Raw genomic sequence first — 27,017 nt, forward strand, 5'->3', positions numbered from 1 at the left:
ACAAAAGAAAAATAGGTAAAATTATGGACTGGCTCATTATTAAAACGAGACATGAGCTATTCTTTATGGACATTTCTTGATGACATGTATTGATGCAGTGTCTTATATAATAAATGGTCCATATTTGAGATGACCTGCCATTACACATGGAGACAATCTATTGCTTTGGATCTATAGGATCTTGATGATACAACAATTCGCCACTTGACTTTAATTCTAAGGACTGACAAAACACACTAAAGAATTATATGTGCTTGTCTTTGAGGTAGGGAGTAGTACTATAGTGGTAGCTAGAAGACACATTCTAGCAGTATGTTACCAGAGAACAAAGTTTTCCAAAGATATAGGAAATGATAATGTATAATCATTTGTCTCATCAATGCATAGAGCCCACTCAGTTTCAGGCTGAGTCAATTCATTGGAGCTCAACAGATGTCGAAGAAATTAGGAGGCATGACCAGGGGAGCAACAAGGTTGACAGAACACCTAGGGGGGTGGGTTTTGTTTTAAAACCTGGTACTTATTGGGATCAGAAGACAGATGCAAGAGACTTCTTGGGATTTTCTGGTTCTTATAGACTAGATACAACACTAGAAGATGGCATAGTTAGGCTTTACCTCTTTGGGACAAGACCGTAAAGACTGTCTCCATGCCAGCATGGACATGGTCAGTAACATGGCAGTGAAGCAGCCATGTCCCAGGGTTGCTGGCCACCATCTCCACAACCTCAAAGGTCCCTGGAAACAAATCCACTACATCTGCCCGGTAGCTCTCTCCACTCTGCAAAAGAGATTGGTGGTGGGAGAGAAAAAGTGAAGGGTATAACAATCATCTGAGTTTATAGAAAGTATAAGGCTTTGTTATCCACATCAGGTACATAGGACTCCAAGAGAGCAGCTAAAAGATTCTACCTTATCTATCTTCTCTGTGAACCCACCCATACAAACTGACTCAACAGAGGAGACTCTCTCTTTCTACTTTTCTCAAAGTGACCCAAAGTTAAATCAATTCCAACTCTCATTAGGGGGCTAAAAACTAGTATATCCATACATTTTAGCAGGTTTAAGCCTTGACCCCTAGGAAAGATCCACGTATTTCCTTTAGAAATAAAACTCAGTTTGCTTTATCTTCCATACCACCACCTTTATCAGCATTTCTAAATCTTTTATGTTATTCAATCACTAAGTTGTGTCCAATTCTTTGAGACCCCACGGACTTCAGCATGCCAGGCTTCCCTGTCCTTCACTATCTCCCAGGGTTTGCTGAAACTCATGCTCGTTGAGTCAGCGATGCCATCCAACCATCTCATCCTCTGTCGCCCCCTTCTTCTTTTGCCCTCAATCTTTCCCAGCATCAGGGTCTTTTCCAATGAGTCAGCTCTTCACATCAGGTGGCCAGAGTACTGGAACTTCAGCTTCAGCTTCAGCATCAGTCCTTCCAATGAATATTCAGGGTTGATTTCCTTAAGGATTGACTGGTTTGATCTCCTTACTGTCCAAGGGACTCTCAAGAGTTTTCTACAGCACCACAGTTTGAAAGCATCATTTTTCCAGTGCTCAGCCTTCTTTATGGTCCAACTCTTACATCCATACATGACTACTGGAAAAACCATAGTTTTGACTATGTGGACCTTTGTCAGCAAGTCCACTCATTAATGACTACAACTCTAACCCCCTTTCCTAAGACAAAATCTTCAAAACCCACGTGTTGTCCAATGTAGTTTTTGAATTGAAGTTCAGGAATGGATTAAGGATTTTCAGAGATCATGAAACAATTGTCTTAAATTTCTTGCTCTTAGGATGACTGCTCACTGGGCCTCAAGTCCCTGACTGAGATCTGATAACATTTATTCCTTTGATCTTCCTATCCCATAAATGAGCCACTCATTTCTTTTATATCAAAGGGGAAAGATAAGGCTTGGAGGACAATGACTGACCTTGGGATACAAACCCAAACTAGATTTCTCTGCTCAATACTCCACGTGCAATACCTTTCATCTTTTAACTGATTATTATCTTGTTTCTTGCTTTCCTCTTCCTTCTCAATGGAGATTAGATAACTCCTAGAATCACCCTTGAGGGACTCAGCCCTCTTTCTAGCTCACCCGGTAGAGAAAGCTTTCTGCATGGAAATGGACAGTGTGTAGGTCAATATCTTGTCCCATTGCCATCATGTACCAGGCCACTCGTTCTCCTTGGTACATTGTAAGGCCCATGAGGTTGGCATAGAGCTTTCCATTAATGGCTGTAAGAGAAGAAAAAGTATTTTGTATATCTCATTTCGACTTACCACTGCCACTACCATAAAGATAATCCCTATCATCTCTGATGACAGCAGCATCCTCCTAGCTTCTCTCTTTTCTACTCCATTTGTCCCTCTCCAATGTATCTCCCACATTGGTGCTATAAGAGTGGTCTCTCTAATAACTAGTATGACCATGTCATTCTGCTGCTTAAAATACCTTAAAAGCCACCCCCCCCCCGCCCCGCCCAAAAGATCAAGTCCATGACTCCTTAGACCAACAAGGTCCTTCAAAATATAGTCCCAAGCTTTCCCATACGTGTCTAACACTATCTAACATATTTCAATTAGGGTAATTTCTTAACCATCCCTTATTTTGGCCCCTTATTCATGTTCTTTGTGTTCTTGCTCGTGTTTCTGATCTTCCCTCTCAAAAATTCTTCCTTTTACTCATCTTTTCAAAGCTCAGTCATATTTTCACTTCTTCTAACAATAGTTCCCTGATCTTTTTCCTCTTAGGACCCCTCATTCTCTGCATCCTCTTCCACATCTAAACTCCTCCAGTACTATCTGTATCACTCTTTGGAACTCGCTAGAAACTGCCTCCTACATTCATCTATCTTTTAATTTGTGGAATTTCATATCCCCAAATAGGTTGAAGGTTTTTAATAAGCAGGAAATAAATGTATATACTATAACACTGTACCCGTATTCTTCAGAACACCAAGCAGACACCTGATCCTACAATATATGTTAAAAAATACTTGTCACATTCTTGGAATTAATAATGATATTAATGCATAGGACTCCCTATCTGCTTCTTCCCAGGACACATCTAATGCTCTAAAGATAATAAACCATTCAGCACTGTGTTAATTCACACTTTCAAGAGTATACCCAGGATAAACTTCTCCACTTTTAATATTTTCATAGAGGGAAGATAATTGATACTCTTCATCCAAGAGAGGAAATAATGGAAGGAACATTTATAGCCTGTTTATTTACTCTAGTCAAATTTTGTATTTGAGAAAGGAACTAAATATACTCAACTCAGCCCCATTCTGAATCTTCTCTCTCTTAGATCAGACCACTGGAAGTGGTGCAAATGGATTTGTTATTCCATCATGGGGAAGATTTTGCCTCTGAAAAGAAGGAGGGCTGTTTTTGTCCCTCTATGTCAATAACAGGACATAAAATCTACCCATTGTTGGGGCAGTATTAGCAAGCCCATTTTGCTGCAAAACTAAATTCAGTTTGCCAACTAGCTTTGTCAGTAAGTTCACATTTGATCTTAAGCAGCTCTGTCTCTTTCTCAATTAGTTCAGAAATCTAGACAGGAAGGAAGGTCTTATTTATTTGCTCTCAGACTCCAACATTACTTTTTTTGTTGTTTTATCTCTAATGCCCACATTCAGAGAGTGTTCAATAAATACTTGATAGATAAGTAGACTGATATCTGAAGAGTTGGATGAATAAACACTTAAACATCAAATGGAAATGAGCATTAGCCAAACCCCTGCACTAGCAAGATCTGTATCCTCATTCCATTTGGTTTTGGGCAATTTATTTATCAGATTTGAAAGGAGCTAAAAAGTCACTCTGTAATGTATTTGAGTCAACAGATCCAATGTGAATAACTCATATTTCCATCAAGGGGAAATAGCTATAATTTGTGTGACAATGAGATACTACTATTGAGTTCCAGTAGAGTAGCTATCAAAGTTTCAATTTACCCTCAAATCAAAGAAATATTGCACTACTACATTCCCCTGCACTGAAATTCTTCCTCTTAGTTGAGATTTTCTCTATTTTTAAAAGATACACAAATATGTAGAACAAAGGAAGGTTTGGGTGCACAATTTCCCTCCAAAATCCATTTGAGCATCAAAAAGTTCTTATTTGTAATATAACCCAGTATGTTGCTCTTTGAGGCTCTCTCTCCAATCCTTCCATCTGTAAATATAACCATTGTTTCAAAAATAGATTAAAAGACAAGCTGTCCTTCATTTATCTATATTAGAATCCATTGATAAAACATATCTCAGATCCAGAGTGGCAAGGAAACAAGATAATATTGAGAAACTAAATTCAGAATTTTAAAGTAGAGAGGCCCTAATCAGCCAGTGCACCAGGTACATTGAGGGTCATAAATGTCTGTCTTGCACTTTCTAACAGGTTAAAATGTGCTCGTGTTACCACAGCAACTTTATAGAGTCAGCTTCCTGCTTTCTGAGCACCTGATCTAACATGAACCACATTATAGATAATACTGTAGTACTAGACATTTCTTCTAATGTGTCCCCATTCCACCTTCCTAACCTTTCAGAGATTACATTCCCTTAGGTTGTGATGGGCCTATCAAAAATACCTCCATGAAACCAGTAAGGAAATGGGATAGGTTCCTTTCTACAGACCATGCATTTTATTGCTCTCCAAGAAAGTCTCATCCTGTAGGTTAACACGGCCTGGATCCTGGGACCCATAAGTTTCCACATTCTCCTCCAGATACCAAGACTTGTTCTCATCAAAAATCAAGAATAACAAGGCAAATTCTCGGTTCATGTCACGTCGTCCTCCGTAGGGCTCCAGGATGCCTTTTCGGCAGATGGCCAAGGGTCCCACCAGGCCACTGTACATGTCCTGAGGATGGGGAAGGAATGAACAAGATGTAGTTGTTCCTGGGCAATAGGTGCTCTACAGGGAGATAGGCTGACATCCAAGCCCACTGTGTCCTCAGCACTTTATCATAATGCCTTGTATTTATAAGAGGCTCAACTGTATTATCTGAATCTATCTTCACAACCACCTTGGGGCACAGGTAAGATATGCTATTTCACCTATGATTTATCTCTGCAGGAATATTCATTGATCTCCAAACCCACCAATCACTTTCACAACCCAGTGCCTTTTCTCAGGTTGTTTCTTCTTCTTTGTAATGCCCACTCCTACACCATATCCCTTATCTTATGTTATACCACTATTCCACTTTTAAGTCTCAAAGTGCATCTACTTATCATCACATTGCCTTCTCTAGTTTCCCTTTCATTCTCTCCTCCAAATAGAATTAACCACTCTCTCATGGACCCCATAGCACTTTCTATTAAATAGTTTTAAGTAGTTGCTAACACTATGCTATGTTTAAAATTCATTACATATATATATATATATATATATATATATATATATATAGCTTCCGTGTAGCTCAGTAAGTAAAGTATCAGCTTGCCATGTGGGAGAGACCTAGCCTCATTATATATTTTACTTATATTTTATATATTCAATGCTAATATTATGTTTATATTCATCTGTTTCCCACAGCTATTATAGATCTCACTCTTTGAAGATGGCAATTGAATCTTATACTTTTATCATCAAAAGAGCCAGGTAAAATGCCTAAAATGTAGTAGGCTCTCAATAAATTGATTGCTGGCATCTGGCTGTGGTTGGCTGGCCACACAGATTAGCCTTTTCCAGATGAGAAATCAGAGGCAGAATGACTTGCCTAAAGTCAATCAAAAGATAAGACAGAACCAAATTTGGGCTAGAAACCTAATCTCTTGACAACCAATTCTAAGTTCCTAAAATGATAACATATTGCCTTATACTATTCAAGAAGAAGAAACAAGGAAGAAAGCCCTCAGAACAAACATGGGTGCTACCTAATCATTTTATCTCTCCTTTTTCCTATTAAAACAAGCTCGGGATTTGAGGAATTTCCCTCAGTCCCTGGACTTCAGTGCCGGGCTCTTTACCACATCTGTTTAATAGCTTCTTTTTCCTAGGCAGTCTGCCTATTTCTGAGACATCTCCAAGAAGCCAATATTGCCTTTACCTTGATGGGATCCACTGCAGAATAGTAGATCCAAGAAACACAAGCAGAATCATTGAGACCAGGGCCAGATCTCTCTGGAATGTTCCATTGGTAAGTGAGAACCTCACCTAGAAAGGATAAAATAAATCTCCAGTTGGACCAGGTCAGAAATGCCTCCCAGTTCCCAGGTATCCCTAAAAGGCTGTGGCAGGTGAGTCCCAGGACCTTTAAGATATTTCTTCATCATTTCCATACCGATATTCATTTTATTTTTGTGACTTTATTCTTCTCCCTCCTGGGACACCCTTAGCTTCTCTTTTACTGTCCTTGTCTTTAAAGATCCAGGTCCAAACTTCTAGTGAGGCAGCTCTGCTACTGTTCTCCCTGTTTATCATGTCCTTCCTTCTTTAACTCTGTTCTGATCTCCTTTTCCTGCTGATGCTTCCTAAATGCAGCTGTTCAAGGTTCTGTCTCTAGTCCTCTTCTCCTATTTTTCCATATGCTCCCCATGGAAGCTTTCAGCCATCTTTCTGATGTCAATTTTAATCTGTGTGTACTGATGACTCAAATAGCCAGATCTTCCTTGTCATTAAGTTGTAATCCAAAACTTTCAATCATATACTGGAATTTTTTATTTATGTATTTAATGGAATTAACAGAAATGAACTACTATGTATAAAATAGATAAGCTACAAGAATATACTGTATAGCACAAGGAATTGTAATTATCAAATAATATCATATAATGGGGAATAATATGCAAAAACGCTGAATCACAACGCTGCATATATGAAGTTAACATAATTTTGTAAATCAAAGATACTGGACGTCTTTTGAAAGTTGACCTGACAACACATAAAAAACTAAAATTGTTATGAATTCACCTTCCTCCTTTGGAAAAAAAATGCTATTACTCAATCCGTGCTCCCAGTATCTAGTGATGACATCAAAATCCTCCTAATTACCTAGATTCAAAAATGTAGTTTACTTTGTCTCCCCACTCTCATGAATTTAAAATCCAACTAAATGGCAAGTCTTACTGATTGAACCTCTATATTATATTTTATAATCATATTCTCTTCCTTCCAATTCCTGATATTTTCGCGCCAGTTTAGATGCTTATTTTAAAGACTGGACTAGGTTCCGAGCCAAGATGGTGGAGGAGTAGGACGGGGAGAACACTTTCTCCCAGACATATTCATCAAAAGAACATTTAAACGCCGAGTAAATTCCACAAAACAACTTCTGAATGCCGGTAGAGGACATCAGGCACCCAGAAAAGCAACCCAAGTCTTTGAAAGGAGCTCGACAGAACAAGTGAGCTTAAAAAAAAAAAAAAAAATGTCCTCCACCATCCCCTTCGTGTCAGGGCGGAAACCAGACACTGAAGAGACCAGCAAACAGAAGAAGCTATAACAGCTACAGGCAATAGATTAAAACCCTGTGGTTACTACCGACTACATAGGAAGGGGTCTATAGATCTTGAGAAATATAAGTCGGACCAAGGAACTAGCCAAAAATGAACTGAACCCACAATACTCACAACAAAACCAGAAAAAGTCCTAGATATATTTTTACTATTTTTACAATCATTCTTTCTTTTTTTTAAATTTTTTTTAAAAAATTTTAAGTCCTCTATTATTCCTTTAATTTTCACTTTTATAACCTATTACTTTGAAAAAAAAAAAAACCCTATTTTTTACAGCAAACTTCATATATATATTTTTTATAATTTTTTGACCTTGTTTTTTTTTTCTTCTTCTTTTTTCTTTAACATTGTATTTTTGAAATTCCAAACACTACTCTAGATTTTTAATTTTAGTTTTTTGGTATTGTTATCAATTTTCTACCTATAGTCTTCTTTGTAATTTCTGTGACTTTTTTTTTTCCCTCTGTTTCTTTCTCTTCTTCTTTTATATAATATTGTATATCTGAAATTCCAAACTGTACTCTAGATTTTTAATTTATGCTTTTTGGTATTTGATATCAATTTTGTACCTGTATTTTCTTTATAATTTTTGCGACTTTGCTTGTTTTTGTTTTTGTTTCTCTCTTTCTTTTTCTTCTTCTTTTTTTTTTTAACATTGTATTTTTGAAATTCCAAACTCTACTCTAGATTTTTAACTTTTGCTTTTTGGTATTAGTTATCAATTTTGTACCTATATTTTCTTTATAATTTTCATGACCTTATTTTAGTTTGTTCGTTTTTTCTCTCTTTCTTTTCCTTCTTCTTTTCTTTAACATCATATTTTTGAAATTCTAAACGCTACTCTAGATATTTAATTTTTGCTTTTATGTATTTGTTACCAATTTTGTACCTTTAAGAACCCAATCTTCAGTACCCATTTTTCACTAGGGAGCAAGATTACTGGCTTGACTGCTCTCTCTCCCTTTGGACTCTCCTTTTTCTCCACCAGGTCGCCTGTGTCTCCTCCCTAACCCTTCTCTACTCTACCCAACTCTGTGAATTTCTGTGTGTTCCAGACAGTGGAGAACACTTAGGGAACTGATTACTGGCTGGATCTGTTTCCCTCCTTTACATTCCCTCCTTTTATCCTCCTAGCCATCTCTGTCTCCTTCCTCCTTCTTCACTTCTCTGTATAACTCCATGAACATCTCTGAGTGGTCCAGTTGTGGAGTGCACATAAGGAAGTGATTACTGGCTAGCCCACTCTCTCCTCTATTGGTTCCACCTCATCTCATTCGGGTCACCTCTAACTCCCTCCTCCCTCTTCTCTTCTCCATGTAACACTGTGAAACTCTCTGGGTGACCCTCACGGTTGAGAAACTTTTCATCTTTAATGTAGATGTTTTATCAATGGTGCTGTATAGAAGGAGAAGCTCTGAAACTACAGTAAAAATAATACCAATAACTGGAAGCAGGAGGCTTAAGTCCAAACCCTGACTCCAGGGAACTCCTGACTCCAAGGAACATTAATTGACAGGAGCTCATCAAACGCCTCCATACCTACACTGAAACCAAGCACCACACAAGGGCCAACAAGTTCCAGGGCAAGACATACCAAGCAAATTCTCCCACAACAAAGGAACACAGCCCTGAGCTTCAAGATACAGGCTGCCCAAAGTCACCCCAAAACCATAGACATCTCATAACTCAATACTGGACAATTCATTGCACTCCAGAGAGAAGAAATACAGCTCCACCTACCAGAACACCGACACAAGCTTCCCTAACCAGGAAACCTTGACAAGCCACCTGTAAAAACCCAAAAACAGCAAGGAAATGCCACAATAAAGAGAACTCCACAGACTGCCAGAATACAGAAAGGACACCCCAAACTCAGCAATTTAAACAAGATGGAGAGACAGAGGAATACCCAGCAGATAAAGGAACAGGACAAATGCCCACCAAACCAAACAAAAGAGGAAGAGATAGGGAATCTACCTGATAAAGAATTTCGAATAATGATAGTGAAATTCATCCAAAATCTTGAAATCAAAATGGAATCACAGATAAATAGCCAGGAGACAAGGATTGAGAAGATGCAAGAAAGGTTTAACAAAGACCTAGAAGAAATAAAAAAGAGTCAATATATAATGAATAATGCAATAAATGAAATTAAAAACACTCTGGAGGCAACAAATAGTAGAATAACAGAGGCAGAAGATAGGATTAGTGAATTAGAAGATAGAATGGTAGAAATAAATGAATCAGAGAGGATAAAAGAAAAACGAATTAAAAGAAATGAGGACAATCTCAGAGACCTCCAGGACAATATTAAACGCTACAACATTCGAATCATAGGGGTCCCAAAAGAAGAAGACAAAAAGAAAGACCATGAGAAAATACTTGAGGAGATACTAGTTGAAAACTTCCCTAAAATGGGGAAGGAAATAATCACCCAAGTCCAAGAAACCCAGAGAGTCCCAAACAGGATAAACCCAAGGAGAAACACCCCAAGACACATATTAATCAAATTAACAAAGATCAAATACAAAGAACAAATGTTAAAAGCAGCAAGAGAAAAACAACAAATAACACACAAGGGAATTCCCATAAGGATAACAGCTGATCTTTCAATAGAAACTCTTCAAGCCAGGAGGGAATGGCAAGACATACTTAAAATGATGAAAGAAAATAACCTACAGCCCAGATTATTGTACCCAGCAAGGATCTCATTCAAATACAAAGGAGAAATCAAAAGCTTTTCAGACAAGCAAAAGCTGAGAGAATTCTGCACCACCAAACCAGCTCTCCAACAAATACTAAAGGATCTTCTCTAGACAGGAAACACAAAAATGGTGTATAAATTCAAGCCCAAAACAATAAAGTAAGTGGCAATGTGATCATACTTATCAGTAATTACCTTAAACGTAAATGGGTTGAATGCCCCAATCAAAAGACAAAGACTGGCTAAATGGATACAAAAACAAGACCCCTACATATGTTGTCTACAAGAGACCCACGTCAAAACAGGGGACACATACAGACTGAAAGTGAAGGGCTGGAAAAAGATTTTCCATGCAAATAGGGACCAAAAGAAAGCAGGAGTAGCAATACTTATATCAGATAAAATAGACTTTAAAACAAAGGCTGTGAAAAGAGACAAAGATGGTCACTACATAATGATCAAAGGATCAATCCAAGAAGAAGATAAAGCAATTATAAATATATATGCACCCAACACGGGAGCACCACAATATGTAAGACAAATGCTAACAAGTATGAAAGGAGAAATTAACAATAATACAATAATAGTGGGAGACTTTAATACCCCACTCACACCTATGGATAGATCAACTAAACAGAAAATTAACAAGGAAACACAAACTTTAAATGATACAATAGAACAGTTAGACCTAACTGATATCTATAGGACATTTCATCCCAAAACAATGAATTTCACCTTTTTCTCAAGCACACATGGAATCTTCTCCAGGATAGATCACATCGTGGGCCATAATCTAGCCTTGGTAAATTCAAAAAAATAGAAATCATTCCAAGCATCTTTTCTGACGACAATGCAGTAAGATTAGATCTCAATTACAGGAGAAAACTATTAAAAAATCCAACATATGGAGGCTGAACAACACGTTGCTGAATAACCAACAAATCACAGAAGAAATCAAAAAAGAAATCAAAATTTGCATAGAAGCGAATGAAAATGAAAACACAACAACCCAAAACCTGTGGGACACTGTAAAAGCAGTCCAAAGGGGAAAGTTCATAGCAATACAGGCATACCTAAAGAAACAAGAAAAAAGTCAAATAAAAAACCTAACTCTACACCTAAAGCAACTAGAAAAGGAAGAAATGAAGAACCCCAGGGTTAGTAGAAGGAAAGAAATCTTAAAAATTAGAGCAGGAATAAATGCAAAACAAACAAAAGAGACTATAGCAAAAATCAACAAAGCCAAAAGCTGGTTCTTTGAAAGGATAAATAAAATTGACAAAACATTAGCCAGAATCATCAAGAAACAAAAGGAGAAAAATCCAATCAATAAAATTAGAAATGAAAATGGAGAGATCACAACAGAAAACACAGAAATACAAAGGATCATAAGAGACTATTATCAACAACTATATGCCAATAAAATGGACAACGTAGAAGAAGTGGACAAATTCTTAGAAAAGTACAACTTTCCAAAACTGGACCAGGAAGAAATAGAAAATCTTAACAGACCCATCACAAGCACAGAAATTGAAATTGTAATCAAAAATCCTTCCAGCAAACAAAAGCCCGGTCCAGACGGCTTCACAGCTGAATTCTACCAAAAATTTAGAGAAGAGCTAACACCTATCCTGCTCAAACTCTTCCAGAAAATTGCAGAGGAAGGTAAACTTCAAACTCATTCTATGAGGCCACCATCACCCTAATACCAAAACCTGACAAAGATCCCAAAAAAAACTACAGGCCAATATCACTGATGAACATAGATGCAAAAATCCTTAACAAAATTCTAGCAATCAGAATCCAACAACACATTAAAAAGATCATACACCATGACCAAGTGGACTTTATCCCAGGGATGCAAGGATTCTTCAATATCCGCAAATCAATCAATGTAATACACCACATTAACAAATTGGAAAATAAAAACCATATGATTATCTCAATAGATGCAGAGAAAGCCTTTGACAAAATTCAACATCCATTTATGATAAAAAAAAAAAAAAAAAAAAAACTCTCCAGAAAGCAGGAATAGAAGGAACATACCTCAACATAATAAAAGCTATATATGACAAACCCACAGCAAACATTATCCTCAATGGTGAAAAACTGAAAGCATTTCCTCTAAAGTCAGGAACAAGACAAGGGTGCTCACTTTCACCTTTACTATTCAACATAGTTTTGGAAGTTTTGGCCACAGCAATCAGAGCAGAAAAAGAAATAAAAGGAATCCAAATAGGAAAAGAAGAAGTAAAACTCTCACTATTTGCAGATGACATGATCCTCTACATAGAAAACCCTAAAGACTCCACCAGAAAATTACTAGAACTAATCAATGATTATAGTAAAGTTGCAGGATATAAAATCAACACACAGAAATCCCTTGTATTCCTACACACTAATAATGAGAAAATAGAGAAATTAAGGAAACAATTCCATTCACCATTGCAACGGACAGAATAAAATACTTAGGAATATATCTACCTAAAGAAACTAAAGACCTATATATAGAAAACTATAAAACACTGGTGAAAGAAATCAAAGAGGACACTAATAGATAGAGAAATATACCATGTTCATGGATTGGAAGAATCAATATAGTGAAAATGAGTATACTACCCAAAGCAATTTATAGATTCAATGCAATCCCTATCAAGCTACCAATGGTATTCTTCACAGAGCTAGAACAAATAATTTCACAATTTGTATGGAAATACAAAAAACCTTGAATAGCCAAAGCTATCTTGAGAAAGAAGAATGGGACTGGAGGAATCAACCTACCTGACTTCAGGCTCTACTACAAAGCCACAGTTATCAAGACAGTATGGTACTGGCACAAAGACAGAAATATAGATCAATGGAACAAAATAGAAAGCCCGGGGGGGGGGGGTGGAGCCAAGATGGCAGAGGAGTAGGACGGGGAGAACACTTTCTCCTCCACAAATTCATCAAAAGAGCATTTAAACGTCGAGTAAATTCCACAAAACAACTTCTGAATGCCGCAGAGGACATCAGGCACCCAGAAAAATAAACCCAACTCTTGAAAGGAGGTAGGAAAAATATTATAGACAAAAAAAAAAAAAAAACAGACAAAAGAGGGAGGGACGGAGTTCCGTCCCGGGAAGGGAATCTTAAAAAGAGAGAAGTTTCCAAACACCAGGAAACCTTCTCACTGCCGAATCTGTGCCGAGCTTTGGAAGCACAGAGGGCAACATAACAGGGAGAAAAAGTAAATAAACAATTAAAACTCGCAGATTGCAAGCCCTACGGTAACTCCCCCAGCGGAGAAGCAGCACAGACGCCTGCATCCGCCATTAGCAAGCGGGGGCTGGGCAGGGAGGCGCGGCGTGGGCTGCATCGCTGAGAGTAAGAATCTGGCCTGAATACCCTGAGCGCTATCTGAGCGAAATAATTTGGGCTAGCAAACCAGACTGTGGGATATCTACCATGCAAAAAGCCAGCCCTAACCTAAGACCGCCAGGCCCGCGCATGGAACAAAGGACTGAACAGAGATAGCCGGCTGCAGACCTTCCCCCTCGGGGGACAGGCAGCCAGAGCCAGAAGTGGGCAATCGCAGCCCCAGAGAGACATTATCTATAAAACTATAAGCAGGCTTCTTTGCTAACTAAAACTTCTTGGGGGTCTGGACGGTCAACATCTGCCTGAGAAGGTGTGCCGGTTTTACACCCAGATAACCGAGTGGCGGGGAGGCGATAAGTCGCAGCATTGGCGCTCGCCAAACACCTCATCACCTGAGCTGCTCAGACCTGGGAAGAGCACAAAACGCAGGCCCAACTGAGTCTGCGCCTCTGAGGACTACCCGAGTGCCTGAACCTGAGCGGCTTGGACCTGGGAGGTGCATGCAGCCCAGGGCCGGCCTTGGATTGTTCCCGGCAGAACAACCTAGAGTCCGAGCAGTGTGGACAGGGAGGCTACACGTGCCATGAGCGGGGGCAGACCCAGGGTGGCTGAGGCACTGGGAGCCCACACCAGTGTTATTTGTTTGCAGCATCCCTCCCTCCCTCCCCACAGGGTGACTGAACAAGTAAGCCTTAAAAAAAAAAAAAAAATTGTCCTCCACCATGCCCTTTGTGTCAGGGCGGAAACCAGATACTGAAGAGACTAGCAAAAAGAAGAAGATACAACAGAGGGAAACGCCTTGGAAGCTACAGGCAATAGATCAAAACCCTGTGGTTACTACGGACTACATAGGAAGGGGCCTATAGATCTTGAGAAATATAAGTCTGACCAAGGAACTAGCCAAAAATGAACTGAACCCACATCACCCACAAAAAAACCAAGAAAGTCCTAGATATATTTTTATTATTTTTACGATCATTCTTTTTTTTTTAATTAAAAAAAATTTTTTAAGTCCTCTATTGTTCCTTTAATTTTCACTCTTATAACCTATTACGTTGCAAAAAAAAAAAAAACCCTATTTTTTCCTTTCTTCAGCAAACTTCATATATATATATTTTATAATTTTTGACCTTGTTTTTTTTTGGTTTTGTTTTTTCTTCTTTTCTTTAACATTGTATTTTTGAAATTCCAAACTCTACTCTAGATTTTTAATTTTAAATTTTTGGTATATGTTATCAATTTTGTACCTATAGTTTTTTTATATAATTTCTGTGACTTTTTTTTTTCTTTTCTTCTTTTCTTCTCTGTTTCTTTCTCTTCTTCTTTTATATAACATTGTATATCTAAAATTCCAAACTCTACTCTAGATTTTTAATTTTTGCTTTTTGGTATTAGTTATCAATTTTGTACCTGTAATTTCTTTATAATTTTCGCGACCTTGATTGTTTTTGTTTGTTCGTTTTTTCTCTCTTTCTTTTCCTTCTTCTTTTCTTTAACATCATATTTTTGAAATTCCAAACTCTACTCTAGATTTTTAATTTTTGCTTTTATGTATTTGTTACCAATTTTGTACCTTTAAGGGCCCAATCTTCAGGACCCATTTTTCACTAGGGAGTGAGATTACTGGCTTGACTGCTCTCTCTCCCTTTGGACTCTCCTTTTTCTCCACCAGGTCGCCTGTGTCTCCTCCCTAACCCCTCTCTACTCTACCCAACTCTGTGAATTTCTGTGTGTTCCAGACGGTGGAGAACACTTAGGGAACTGATTACTGGCTGGATCTGTCTCCCTCCTTTTCATTCCCCCCTTTTACCCTTCGGGCCACCTCTGTCACCTTCCTCCTTCTTCTCTTCTCTGTATAACCCTGTGAACATCTCTGAGTGGTCCAGTTGTGGAGTGCACATAAGGAAGTGATTACTGGCTAGCCCACTCTCTCCACTCTTGATTCACCTCATCTCATTTGGGTCACCTCTAACTCCCTCCTCCCTCTTCTCTTCTCCATGTAACCCTGTGAACCTCTCTGAGTGACCCTCACCATAGAGAAACTTTTCATCTTTAATGTAGATGTTTTATCAATGGTGCTGTATAGAAGGAGAAGTTTTGAAACTACTGTAAAAATAAGACCGATAGCCGGAAGAAGGAGACTTAAGTCCAAACCCTGACTCCAGGGAACTCCTGACTCCAAGGAACATTAATTGACAGGAGCTCATCAAATGCCTCCATACCGACACTGAAACCAAGCACCACACAAGGGCCAATAAGTTCCAGGGCAAGACATACCAAGCAAATTCTCCAGCAACAAAGGAACACAGCCCTGAGCTTCAAGATACAGGCTGCCCAAAGTCACCCCAAAACTATAGACATCTCATAACTCATTACTGGACATTTCATTGCACTCCAGAGAGAAGAAATACAGCTCCACCCAACAGAACACCGACACAAGCTTCCCTAACCAGGAAACCTTGACAAGCCACCTGTACAAACCCACACACAGTGAGGAAACGCCACAATAAAGAGAACTCCACAAACTGCCAGAATACAGAAAGGACACCCCCAAATCAGCAATTTAAACAAGATGAAGAGACAGAGGAATACTCAGCAGATAAAGGAACAGGATAAATGCCCACCAAACCAAACAAAAAGGAAGAAGAGATAGGGAATCTATCTGATAAAGAATTCCGAATAATGATAGTGAAATTGATCCAAAATCTTGAAACTAAAATGGAATCACAGATAAATAGCCTGGAGACAAGGATTGAGAAGATACAAGAAAGGTTTAACAAAGACCTAGAAGAAATAAAAAAGAGTCAATATATAATGAATAATGCAATAAATGAAATTAAAAACACTCTGGAGGCAACAAATAGTAGATTAACAGAGGCAGAAGATAGGATTAGTGAATTAGAAGATAGAATGGTAGAAATAAATGAATCAGAGAGGATAAAAGAAAAACGAATTAAAAGAAATGAGGACAATCTCAGAGACCTCCAGGACAATATTAAACGCTACAACATTGAATCATAGGGTTCCAGAAGAAGAAGACAAAAAAAGAAAGACCATGAGAAAATACTTGAGGAGATAATACTGGAAAACTTCCTAAAATGGGGAAGGAAATAATCACCCAAGTCCAAGAAACCCAGAGAGTCCCAAACAGGATAAACCCAAGGAGAAACACCCCAAGACACATATTAATCAAATTAACTAAGATCAAACACAAAGAACAAATATTAAAAGCAGCAAGGGAAAAACAACAAATAACACACAAGGGAATTCCCATAAGGATAACAGCTGATTTTTCAATAGAAACTCTTCAAGCCAGGAGGGAATGGCAAGACATACTTAAAATGATAAAAGAAAATAACCTACAGCCCAGATTATTGTACCCAGCAAGGATCTCATTCAAGTATGAAGGAGAAATCAAAAGCTTTTCAGATAAGCAAAAGCTGAGAGAATTCTGCACCACCAAACCAGCTCTCAACAAATACTAAAGGATATTCTCTACACAGGAAACACAAAAAGCGGTGTATAAACTCGAACCCAAAACAATAAAGTAAATGGCAACGGGATCATACTTATCAGTATTTACCTTAAACGTAAATGGGTTGAATGCCCCAACCAAAAGACAAAGACTGGCTGAATGGATACAAAAACAAGACCCCTACATATGTTGTCTACAAGAGACCCACCTCAAAACAGGGGACACATACTGACTGAAAGTGAAGGGCTGGAAAAAGATTTTCCATGCAAATAGAGACCAAAAGAAAGCAGGAGTAGCAATACTCATATCAGATAAAATAGACTTTAAAACAAAGGCTGTGAAAAGAGACAAAGAAGGTCACTACATAATGACCAAAGGATCAATCCAAGAAGAAGATAAAACAATTATAAATATATATGCACCCAACACGGGAGCACCACAGTACGTAAGACAAATGCTAACAAGTATGAAAGGAGAAATTAACAGTAACACAATAATAGTGGGAGACTTTAATACCCCACTCACACCTATGGATAGATCAACTAAACAGAAAATTAACAAGGAAACACAAACTTTAAATGATACAATAGACCAGTTAGACCTAATTGATATCTATAGGACATTTCATCCCAAAACAATGAATTTCACCTTTTTCTCAAGTGCACATGGAACCTTCTCCAGGACAGATCACATCCTGGGCCATAAAGCTAGCCTTGGTAAATTCAAAAAAATAGAAATCATTCCAAGCATTTTTTCTGACCACAATGCAGTAAGGTTAGATCTCAATTACAGGAGAAAAACTATTAAAAATTCCAACATATGGAAGCTGAACAACACGCTGCTGAATAACCAACAAATCACAGAAGAAATCAAAAAAGAAATCAAAATTTGCATAGAAACGAATGAAAATGAAAACACAACAACCCAAAACCTGTGGGACACAGTAAAAGCAGTCCTAAGGGGAAAGTTCATAGCAATACAGGCACACCTCAAGAAACAAGAAAAAAGTCAAATAAATAACCTAACTCTACACCTAAAGCAACTAGAAAAGGAAGAAATGAAGAACCCCAGGGTTAGTAGAAGGAAAGAAATCTTAAAAAATTAGACCAGAAACAAATGCAAAAGAAACAAAAGAGACCATAGCAAAAATCAACAAAACCAAAAGCTGGTTCTTTGAAAGGATAAATAAAATTGACAAACCATTAGCCAGACTCATCAAGAAACAAAGGGAGAAAAATCAAATCAACAAAATTAGAAACGAAAACGGAGAAATCACAACAGACAACACAGAAATACAAAGGATCATAAGAGACTACTATCAACAATTATATGCCAATAAAATGGACAACGTGGAAGAAGTGGACAAATTCTTAGAAAAGTACAACTTCCCAAAACTGGACCAGGAAGAAATAGAAAATCTTAACAGACCCATCACAAGCACGGAAATTGAAACTGTAATAAAAAATCTTCCAGCAAACAAAAGCCCCGGTCCAGACGGCTTCACAGCTGAATTCTACCAAAAATTTAGAGAAGAGCTAACACCTATCCTGCTCAAACTCTTCCAGAAAATTGCAGAGGAAGGTAAACTTCCAAACTCATTCTATGAGGCCACCATCACCCTAATACCAAAACCTGACAAAGATCCCACAAAAAAAGAAAACTACAGGCCAATATCACTGATGAACATAGATGCAAAAATCCTTAACAAAATTCTAGCAATCAGAATCCAACAACACATTAAAAAGATCATACACCATGACCAAGTGGGCTTTATCCCAGGGATGCAAGGATTCTTCAATATCTGCAAATCAATTAATGTAATACACCACATTAACAAATTGGAAAATAAAAACCATATGATTATCTCAATAGATCCAGAGAAAGCCTTTGACAAAATTCAACATCCATTTATGATAAAAAAAAAAACTCTCCAGAAAGCAGGAATAGAAGGAACATACCTCAACATAATAAAAGCTATATATGACAAACCCACAGCAAACATTATCCTCAATGGTGAAAAACTGAAAGCATTTCCTCTAAAGTCAGGAACAAGACAAGGGTGCTCACTTTCACCATTACTATTCAACATAGTTTTGGAAGTTTTGGCCACAGCAATCAGAGCAGAAAAAGAAATAAAAGGAATCCAAATAGGAAAAGAAGTAAAACTCTCACTATTTGCAGATGACATGATCCTCTACATAGAAAAAACCCTAAAGACTCCACAGAAAATTACTAGAACTAATCAATGATTATAGTAAAGTTGCAGGATATAAAATCAACACACAGAAATCCCTTGTATTCCTACACACTAATAATGAGAAAATAGAGAAATTAAGGAAACACTTCCATTCACCATTGCAACGGACAGAATAAAATACTTAGGAATATATCTACCTAAAGAAACTAAAGACCTATATATAGAAAACTATAAAACACTGGTGAAAGAAATCAAAGAGGACACTAATAGATGGAGAAATATACCATGTTCATGGATTGGAAGAATCAATATAGTGATAATGAGTATACTACCCAAAGCAATTTATAGATTCAACGCAATCCCTATCAAGCTACCAACAGTATTCTTCACAGAGCTAGAACAAATAATTTCACAATTTATATGGAAATACAAAAAACCTCGAATAGCCAAAGCGATCTTGAGAAAGAAGAATGGAACTGGAGGAATCAACCTACCTGACTTCAGGCTCTACTACAAAGCCACAGTTATCAAGACAGTATGGTACTGGCACAAAGACAGAAATATTGATCAATGGAATAAAATAGAAAGCCCAGAGATAAATCCACGCACATATGGACACCTTATCTTTGACAAAGGAGGCAAGAATATACAATGGATTAAAGACAATCTCTTTAACAAGTGGTGCTGGGAAGTCTGGTCAACCACTTGTAAAAGAATGAAACTAGACCACTTTCTAACACCATACACAAAAATAAACTCAAAATGGATTAAAGATCTAAACGTAAGACCAGAAACTATAAAACTCCTAGAGGAGAACATAGGAAAAACACTCTCTGACGTACATCACAGCAGGATCCTCTATGACCCACCTCCCAGAATATTGGAAATAAAAGCAAAAATGAACAAATGGGACCTATTTAACCTTAAAAGCTTCTGCACATCAAAGGAAACTATTAGCAAGGTGAAAAGACAGCCTTCAGAATGGGAGAAAATAATAGCAAATGAAACAACCGACAAACAACTAATCTCAAAAATATACAAGCAACACCTACAGCTCAACTCCAGAAAAATAAACGACCCAATCAAAAAATGGGCCAAAGAACTAAATAGACATTTCTCCAAAGAAGACATACAGATGGCTAACAAAAACATGAAAAGATGCTCAACATCAATCATTATCAGAGAAATGCAAATCAAAACCACTATGAGGTACCATTTCACACCAGTCAGAATGGCTGCGACCCAAAAGTCTACAAATAGTAAATGCTGGAGAGGGTGTGGAGAAAAGGGAACCCTCTTACACTGTTGGTGGGAATGCAAACTAGTATAGCCACTATGGAGAACAGTGTGGAGATTCCTTAAAAAACTGGAAATAGAACTGCCTTATGATCCAGCAATCCCACTGCTGGGCATACACACTGAGGAAACCAGAAGGGAAAGAGACACGTTTACCGCAATGTTCATCGCAGCACTGTTTGTAATAGCCAGGACATGGAAGCAACCTAGATGTCCATCAGCAGATGAATGGATAAGAAAGCTGTGGTACATACACACAATGGAGTATTACTCAGCCATTAAAAAGAATACATTTGAATCAGTTCTAATGAGGTGTATGAAACTGGAGCCTATCATACAGAGTGAAGTAAGCCAGGAGGAAAAACATAAATACAGTATACTAACGCATATATATGGAATTTAGAAAGATGGTAACAATAACCCGGTGTACGAGACAGCAAAAGAGACACTGATGTATAGAACAGTCTTATGGACTCTGTGGGAGAGGGAGAGGGTGGGAAGATTTGGGAGAATGGCATTGAAACATGTAAAATATCATGTAAGAAACGAGTTGCCAGTCCAGGTTCGATGCACGATACTGGATACTTGGGGCTAGTGCACTGGGACGACCCAGAGGGATGGTATGGGGAGGGAGGAGGGAGGAGGGTTCAGGATGGGGAATACATGTATACCTGTGGCGGATTCATTTTGATATTTGGCAAAACTAATACAATTATGTAAAGTTTAAAAATAAAATAAAATCAGGAAAAAAAAAATAGAAAGCCCAGAGATAAATCCTCGCACATATGGACACCTTATCTTTGACAAAGGAGGCAAGAATATACAATGGATTAAAGACAATCTCTTTAACAAGTGGTGCTGGGAAATCTGGTCAACCACTTGTAAAAGAATGAAACTAGACCACTTTCTAACACCATACACAAAAATAAACTCAAAATGGATTAAAGATCTAAATATAAGACCAGAAACTATAAAACTCCTAGAGGAGAACATAGGCAAAACACTCTCTGACGTACATCACAGCAGGATCCTCTATGACCCACCTCCCAGAATATTGGAAATAAAAGCAAAAATGAACAAATGGGACCTAATTAACCTTAAAAGCTTCTGCACATCAAAGGAAACTATTAGCAAGGTGAAAAGGCAGCCTTCAGAATGGGAGAAAATAATAGCAAATGAAACAACTGACAAACAACTAATCTCAAAAATATAGAAGTAACACCTACAGCTCAACTCCAGAAAAATAAATGACCCAATCAAAAAATGGGCCAAAGAACTAAATAGACATTTCTCCAAAGAAGACATACAGATGGCTAACAAAAACATGAAAAGATGCTCAACATCACTCATTATCAGAGAAATGCAAATCAAAACCACTATTAGGTACCATTTCACGCCAGTCAGAATGCCTGCGATCCAGAAGTCTACAAGCAATAAATGCTGGAGAGGGTGTGGAGAAAAGGGAACCCTCTTACACTGTTGGTGGGAATGCAAACTAGTACAGCCACTATGGAGAACAGTGTGGATATTCCTTAAAAAAAAACTGGAAATAGAACTGCCTTATGGTCCAGCAATCCCACTGCTGGGCATACACACTGAGGAAACCAGAAGGGAAAGGGACAATTGTACCCCAATGTTCATCACAGCACTGTTTATAATAGCCAGGACATGGAAGCAACCTAGATGTCCATCAACAGACGAATGGATAAGAAAGCTGTGGTACATATACACAATGGAGTATTACTCAGCCATTAAAAAGAATACATTTGAATCAGTTCTAATGAGGTGGATGAAACTGGAGCCTATTATACAGAGTGAAGTGAGCCAGAAAGACAAACACCAATGCAGTACACTAATGCATATATATGGAATTTAGAAAGATGGTAACAATAACCCTCTATACGAGACAGCAAAAGAGACACTGATGTGTAGAACAGTCTTACGGACTCTGTGGGAGAGGGAGAGGGTGGGAAGATTTGGGAGAATGGCATTGAAACATGTGTAATATCATGTATGAAACGAGTCGCCAGTCCAGGTTCGATGCACGATACTGGATGCTTGGGGCTGGTGCACTGGGATGACACAGAGGGAGGAGGGAGGAGGGTTCGGGATGGGGAACATGTGTATACCTGTGGTGGATTCATTTCGATATTTGGCAAAACCAATACAATATTGTAAAGTTAAAAAAAAAAAAAAAAAGACTGGACTAATACAAAACTTCCTAATTTGTTTCTCTGTCTCAAACTCTGGCTCTCTTCAATCCATCTTCCAACTGATATCATATTAATTTTATAACGTCTTTATTGAGGTATTTTCAAACCAAAATATTCACACATGTAAAGAGTACAAATCAATGGTTTTTAGTATATTCATAGAATTTTGTAATCATCACCACAATCAGTTTTAGGAAAATTATTACCATTAAAAAAGTCCCTGCACTCCTTAGCCTCATTCTCTAATCCATCTCACACCCAAGCCATGGACAACCACTAATCTACTTTATGTCTCAATAGTTTTATTTTTCTGAATATTTTATACAAATCAGATTATTCACAAGTCATGTCAGGAAGATAGCAGAAAGGAGATCCCAATACTCACTTCTCCCTACAATAACCACCAAAACAAGGAATAAGCAGCTATATACCCACTTAATAGTTCTGAGAGAGTTCCACAATACAAAGAACGTGTAACAACCCAGTGGGGCAAAAAAATTGAAGATAGGCAAATAAGTAAATGTAAGAAGTATCTTACCCATATTACTCCAGTCTGGCACAGCTAGGAATCAAGAGGTAATCCCCATGGTTGAAAAAGACAGGAGGAGAATTCCAGCAGCCCTCACTACCAAACTGTCTTTGTTTACACTCACCTTTCAACTGAGCTTGGAGTCCACACCTCTCTGCCACCTCTACAAGAAGGATCCACCAACATTCTGTCACAACTCAAGAAGAAGCTGTAGCTTCTCTGCATTCCATGAAGGAGCAGCCATCACCTCAACCTCAAGAAAAGCCTCCCCTTCCTTCCTCCCAAGAGAGAACCACTCCCTTGCCCTCCCCCAACTCAAGGATCCATGGTCAGTTGGTCCTTACTCCAAGAAGCTTTAGTTGTCCCACCTCCAGCTCCACAAGGAGTAACTACTGATATGTCACACCAGAGAAGAAACTGTTACTGCTCCATTCTCCTAGAAGAAGCCATCACCACTGCATCCTTCTGAAAAGAAGCTACTGCTACTCCTTGCCGTCCCATATCCATAAAGAACTGCTGCCCTCTTTCCCCCTCCATTTGACAAGGAGCCATCAATGCTGCCTTTGCCAGAAGAAGTCACTGCTGCTCTGCATTTCACCAGAAGAAGCCACAACTGTTCCTTATGACCCCAATAAAGAGCTGCTTCAACTCCCCAAAGAGACACTGACACTTAGCTCCCCCCAAAAGGATCCATCAACACCTAACCCCTCAAAAATGAGCTGCTGAAGCACCCTTTCCCAACAGACAATTCACCTCTGTGTTCTCCCAGGGAAGGAGCCATTGGTGCACTAATACTTCTACACAAGGAGCTGCTGCCACGCAGCCTTCCAAAAAGATCCAACTCTACTCTGGCTTCCCTACTCAGAAGGAGCCACTGCTGCTCCACTCCCACCAGCTGCCACTTGCACCTTCTCCCCCAACAGGAGATGATCCTCTGCTGAGACACTACCACCACTGCAGCAGTGAGGGGCCCACAGAATTCTGGAGCCAAAGCTATTTCTGTGCATCACAGACACAGCTAGATGTGCACCCACATGTTGGACATAGTGTCAAGAGGAATGTTCTCAGTCATAATTCTGCCCCATGGTGGAAAAAGTGAACAGAAAGATCCAAGTAGTGAGAGTGTTAATAGCCCTGGAAGGGAGGGCAGATGTCCCAAAGCAGCAGGAGGAAATAAAACTGCAAGTGACAGACTATTTTTTTTTTCTTTTAAAATTCTGTGTTGTCATGATGACATCTGGTTCCATCTGAACTTAACTTTATCTCAAACCTTGAGCTAACCAATGCTTTTTTTCTCATGGAAATGTCTTCCTTAGGATATGTTAATGAACTAGGTATTTGCTTGGAAATCTGCCTTTCTTCAAGATTCAGGTCAATTGTTTTTTAGCCCAGGATGACTCACCTTGTGCCAATGCTATCTCAAAGTGTATGTTGTGGGTGAGGGGTCTGGTGCAACTCTCTGTTTTGAGGTGCTTCCTTTCTCTAATTAGAATAGTTAATAGGTATATAACTCCTTGGTAAAAACTAGCAAGGGGCACTCTTTCTGTCCCTTTCTGATATCTATGTCAGAAGCTTTCTCTCTTTTATACTTTAATAAAAATTTATTACACAAAAAGCACTGAGCAATCAAGTCTTATCACTGGACCTAGATCGATTTCCCCATCTCTGGAAGCCAAAAATCCTGGCATTGTTCACAACTCTCATCAGCAACTTTTCAGTAGCCTTTACCACCAAGGACTCCAATAGATCTTGGCACTACTGTGGACACCTGGAGACTTAGTTTCTGAAGATCACTGCAGTTTTCAGCTGATGGAACTGTATATAGGCTATACCAGTGTGCCCTCCCCAGAGTCAGAGCCAGTGCCAAACAATCATAGAGCCAAAGCTATCATATTCTACCCAGCTAGCACCCTTGCATCCAAGTGTAGGAGAAGATCTTTCCCCATGGCAGCAAGTTCATAAAGTTTGGAAGCGGCGGTCAGTCTTTCAAAAGTGGAGATACCATTGCAAAGATAGAAAAACATGAATAATTAAGGAAATATGACATCATCAAATACCAACAAAGGAACACAGTTTTCCAGTAATCAGCTCCAACACAATGGAGATCTAAAATTGCCTGACCAAAAAAATTTATTGTTTTTTAAAGTTTAGTGAGCTACAAGAGAACACAGAGAGACAATTTAACAAAATCAGGAAAGCAACCCATAAAAAAAATGATAAGTTCAATAAAAATGATAAAGAATCAAACAAAAACTCTGGAGCTAAAAATATATGTATGTAATGATCTGATCACTTCAGTTCAGTCACTCAGTCGTGTCTGACCCTTTGCGACCCCATAGACTGCAGCACACCAGGATTCCCTGTCCATCACCAACTCCCAGAGACTACTCAAATTCATGTCCATCGTGCTGGTGATGCCATCCAAACATCTCATCTGCTGAAATCCCAATCTCCTCTGGCCTTCAATCTTTCCCAGCATTAGGTGGCCAAAGCATTGAAGATTCAGCTTCAGCATCAGTCCTTCCAATGAATATGCAGGACTGATTTCCTTTAGGATTAACTGGCTTGAACTCTGTGCTGAGTTCAAAGAGACTCTCAAAAGTCTTCTCCAAGACCACAGTTCAAAAGCATCAATTCTTCAGTGCTCAGCTTTCTTTATAGTCCAAATCTCACATCCATACATGACTACTGGATAAACCATAGCTTTGACTAGACGGACCTCTGTTGGTAAAATAACGTCACTGTTTTTTAATAGACGGACCTCTGTTGGTAAAATAACGTCACTGCTTTTTAATATGCTGTCTAGGTTGGTCATAACTTTTCTTCCAAAGAGCAAGCATCTTTTAATTTCATGACTGCAGTCACCATGTGCTGTGATTTTGGAGCCCCAGAAAATAAAGTCTCTCACCGTTTCCATTGTTTCCCCATCTATTTGCATGAAGTGGTGGACCGGGTGCCATGATCTTTGTTTTCTGAATGTTGAGTTTTAAGCCAAATTTTCACTCTCCTCTTTCACTTTCATCAAGATGTTCCTTAGTTCTTCGCTTTCTGCCTTAAGGGTCGTGTCATGTGCATATCTGAGGTTACTGATATTTCTCCTGGCGATCTTGATTCAAGCTTCTGCTTCATCCAGACCTGCATTTTGCATGATGTACCCTGCATATATGTTAAATAAGCAGGGTGACAATATATAGCCTTTACGTACCCTTTTCCTGATTTGGAACCAGTCTGTTGTTCCATGTCCAGTTCTAACTGTTGTTTCTTGACCTGCATGTATGGATCTGAGAGTTGGACTATATGGAAAGCTGAGCACTGAAGAATTGATGCTTTTGAACTGTGGTCTTGGAGAAGACTCTTGAGAATCTCTTGGACTGCAAGGAGATCCAATAAGTCCATCCTAAAGGAAATAAGTCCTGAATATTCATTGGAAGGACTGATGCTGAAGCTGAACTCCAATATTTTGGCCACCTGATGCAAAGAACTGACTCATTTGAAAAGACCCTGGTGCTGGGAAAGGAAGGCAGAAGGAGAAGGGGATGACAGAGGATGAGATGGTTGGATGGCATCACTGACTCAGTGGACATGAGTGTGAATAAACTCCAGGAATTGGTGATGGAAAAGGAGGCCTGCCATACTGCAGTCCACGGGGTCACAAAGAGTCAGACATGACTGAGCAACTGAACTGAACGGAACTGAGATGAGTGCAATTGTGCAATATTTTGAGCTTTCTTTGGCATTGCCTTTCTTTAGGATTGGAATGAA

At 38.7% G+C, this 27,017-nt stretch overlaps 1 protein-coding gene across 7 annotated transcripts in view; it reads right to left on the reverse strand.

Annotated features, from left to right (window-relative positions):
- HEPH (hephaestin) overlaps positions 1-27,017 on the reverse strand; it is a 145,248-nt gene that overhangs the window by 6,408 nt on the left and 111,823 nt on the right. For 3 of the 7 annotated variants that reach the window (XM_070365718.1, XM_070365717.1, XM_070365716.1), the window contains exons 16-19: positions 6,074-6,180; positions 4,656-4,881; positions 2,105-2,244; positions 618-780 (exon numbers count right to left, since the gene is read on the reverse strand). The exons of 2 other annotated variants lie outside the window; for them this stretch is intronic. In XM_070365718.1, the coding sequence (XP_070221819.1) occupies positions 618-780; positions 2,105-2,244; positions 4,656-4,881; positions 6,074-6,180 (636 nt within the window). The remainder of the gene's footprint in view (positions 1-617; positions 781-2,104; positions 2,245-4,655; positions 4,882-6,073; positions 6,181-27,017) is intronic. 2 more of the 7 variants (XM_070365720.1, XM_070365719.1) reach the window with 1 other exon arrangement.

The sequence above is a fragment of the Bos mutus genome, chromosome X (genome assembly GCF_027580195.1).
Source record: "Bos mutus isolate GX-2022 chromosome X, NWIPB_WYAK_1.1, whole genome shotgun sequence".
In the NCBI taxonomy this organism is placed as follows: domain Eukaryota; kingdom Metazoa; phylum Chordata; class Mammalia; order Artiodactyla; family Bovidae; genus Bos; species Bos mutus.